Source organism: Macrotis lagotis, chromosome 4 (genome assembly GCF_037893015.1).
Source record: "Macrotis lagotis isolate mMagLag1 chromosome 4, bilby.v1.9.chrom.fasta, whole genome shotgun sequence".
Taxonomy (NCBI): Eukaryota; Metazoa; Chordata; class Mammalia; order Peramelemorphia; family Peramelidae; genus Macrotis; species Macrotis lagotis.
The window spans coordinates 188,563,861-188,566,657 of NC_133661.1; the positions used below are offsets into that span (position 1 = coordinate 188,563,861).

The 2,797-nt window shown below is 33.7% G+C and overlaps 1 protein-coding gene across 1 annotated transcript; it reads left to right on the top strand.

Annotated features, from left to right (window-relative positions):
- The first annotated feature begins 1,388 nt into the window (after positions 1-1,388).
- LOC141520184 (olfactory receptor 4K1) lies at positions 1,389-2,324 on the top strand. The gene has a single exon (XM_074231993.1). It carries the CDS (start codon positions 1,389-1,391, stop codon positions 2,322-2,324), a length of 936 nt encoding a protein of 311 aa, XP_074088094.1.
- The last annotated feature ends 473 nt before the right edge of the window (positions 2,325-2,797 follow it).

Sequence of the window (2,797 nt, forward strand, 5' to 3'; positions counted from 1 at the left end):
ATGTGAGATTCTGGTATTAAAATGATAAATAAAACTATGAATATGAATGAAATTGAAAAGAGAAAGAGAAAACAAGAAGGAACAAAGACCTTTTGTGCAGTGGTGTAAAAAAGAATGGGAGCAAGAAAGCTTATAGAGACATAGGAGGAGGGTTAGGGAAACAGTGTTTGTGAAATCAAGAGAAAAATGTATGGAAAAAAAGGAGTGATGAATAGTGTCATATACTATCAAATTTTCAAAGTTGATTCTTTGGGGAACTGACTAATCCTCATTAAAAGAATTAAGAGAAAACTCTTATTTAAAAAACAAAAAAGTTACATTTTCTCCTCGGTATATAATCTCTTTCTCCTTTACCTCTATGTCCAAGGAAATAGGGTATAAAGACAAAAACAGATAAAATAAACACCAGATTTGGAATCTGAAGATTTAGGTTTCAGTTATGGCTCTGATGTTTATTTACTATGTGAGTGACTTAGTCTTAATCAGTTAGTTATTCTGTAATTTTGTTTCCTTAAACTCTTTCAGGGCAGAAACCGTTCCATTTTCATGTAACCCTAGTGCCTAGGACCACACCTAATATCTAGCTGGTCCTTAATAAATATTTATTGAATCATATAGCAGGATGAAAAATATTATGTTGAAATGATAATTTTTTCTTAAGTGATAAAGGGATGTGTGAATTTTTTGTAATCACATTATTCCCTTCTTTAAAACATTTCATGTCTCCATGGTCCAAGTTCCATAAAACTTTTATTTAGGCTGTTATTCAAAACCTACACAATATAACTCCAATCTTTTAAATCTTATCTGTAACGACTCTCTAGGTTGACCCTTTCCACTACAGTCAGACTGGTCTACTTAACATATCTCTCCACAATCTCATGTTTTCTTACTGACATAATTTCCATTCCTGTAGTGGATAACCCTTCTAGTCTGCCTTTTCAAATCTCACTTATTGTTCTAAAGTCAGGTCAAAGTTTTATTTCTTCTGTGAAAATTCATTACCACTCTGCCTTAAAATGATTTCTTTTAGATCTCTGTTATGTACCATCCATTTATCATAGTTATGTATCCTGTATAATTTATGTGTGTAACTCAACTCACCTTTAGAATTAGAATTAGGAAGAGTAAAAATAGTAGAAATACTCATCTATTGGAGTATTATAATGGAGATACCAGAGCATAATACAATATTATATTGTAGATTACAATACAGTACAACAGTGTCCTCATTGTGTATAGTAAATACTCAAAAAATGCTTGTGGATTGATATTACAAATATTTTAATATATTATAAGAGCATGAAATTGGAAAATAATTACACCATCTTCCATCCCCTCCTGATTTTCTTCTCTTTAGGTGGTAACAACCCATATAGACTGAATAAATGGCTGGAGAAAATCAATCCATGGTTTCTGAGTTTGTGTTGCTGGGCCTCTCTAATTCTTGGGAACTTCAGCTTTTCTTCTTTGTGATCTTCACCATAGTCTATGTGGCATCTGTCCTGGGCAACATTATCATCATCCTCACTATTGTCTTTGATTCCCATTTGAACTCTCCCATGTACTTCCTGCTCAGCAACCTCTCTTTCATTGACATCTGTCAGTCCAACTTTGCCACACCCAAGATGATTGCTGACTTTCTTGTTGAGCACAAGACCATCTCCTTTGAGGGTTGCATGGCCCAGATCTTCCTTCTTCATAGCTTTGTTGGAAGTGAGATGATGTTGTTGGTCGCAATGGCTTATGATAGATTTATAGCCATATGCAAACCTCTGCACTATGGTACTATTATGAATCGAAGACTTTGTATAATTTTTGTTATTATATCTTGGGCTGTGGGGATTCTTCATTCTGTGAGCCATTTAGCATTTACAGTAGATCTACCGTTTTGTGGGCCTAATGAGATAGACAGTTTTTTTTGTGACCTTCCTCTAGTGATTGAATTGGCCTGCATGGATACTTATGAAATGGATATTATGACATTAACCAATAGTGGTCTGATCTCTCTGAGCTGTTTTTTGGCTTTAATTATTTCTTATACTGTTATATTAGTCACTGTCCGGCGCCGTTCCTCAAGTGGTTCCTCCAAGGCTCTCTCCACCTTAACAGCTCATATAACAGTTGTAATTCTTTTTTTTGGGCCATGCATCTACTTCTATATTTGGCCTTTTAGCAGACTCTCTGTAGATAAATTTCTTTCTGTCTTTTATACTGTTTGTACCCCTCTCTTGAATCCCATCATCTATTCCCTTAGGAATGAAGATGTCAAGTCTGCCATGAGGAAATTAAAGAGCCGGTATCTCAGCTCCTGGAAATATTAGATGTCCATTATCTTATTTAGTTAAGAGACAAACCTCCTATTTCCCTAGAATATTATAAAAGTCTGTTACTGATTTTGGTTGTTTTACTTTATTATTGTTCTAAACTGTGAAAAAAATTGCATGAAATTTGCCCCTAGTTTTAACTCATAAAAATTGTTATTAATTAATCAATCCTTATTAAAAATGGACCATCTTTAAAATAGAATACATGGATTATGAGAACTTTATCAAGTCCTTCTTTGTTGCACAATTGAGAATATGGAAAGTATTTGCCCTTCAAATTGGGGATAAAGTATAGTTTCATACAGATCTAAAATTGTGGAATAGGTCAGAGACCTATTGTTATTGTTCTCAATTTAGTGATTTTATTTCTACAGTACAACAAAAGGAGTCAAACTTTGTTATGAGTATTGTTCATTATAATAGAAGTACAAACATCTGAGCCATCATATTGATTGGAAGAATTTTCTTGG

Excerpts from the sequence above, each read along its gene's own strand:
- LOC141520184 (XM_074231993.1), top strand. The coding sequence starts at position 1,389 with ATGGCTGGAGAAAATCAATCCATGGTTTCTGAGTTTGTGTTGCTGGGC.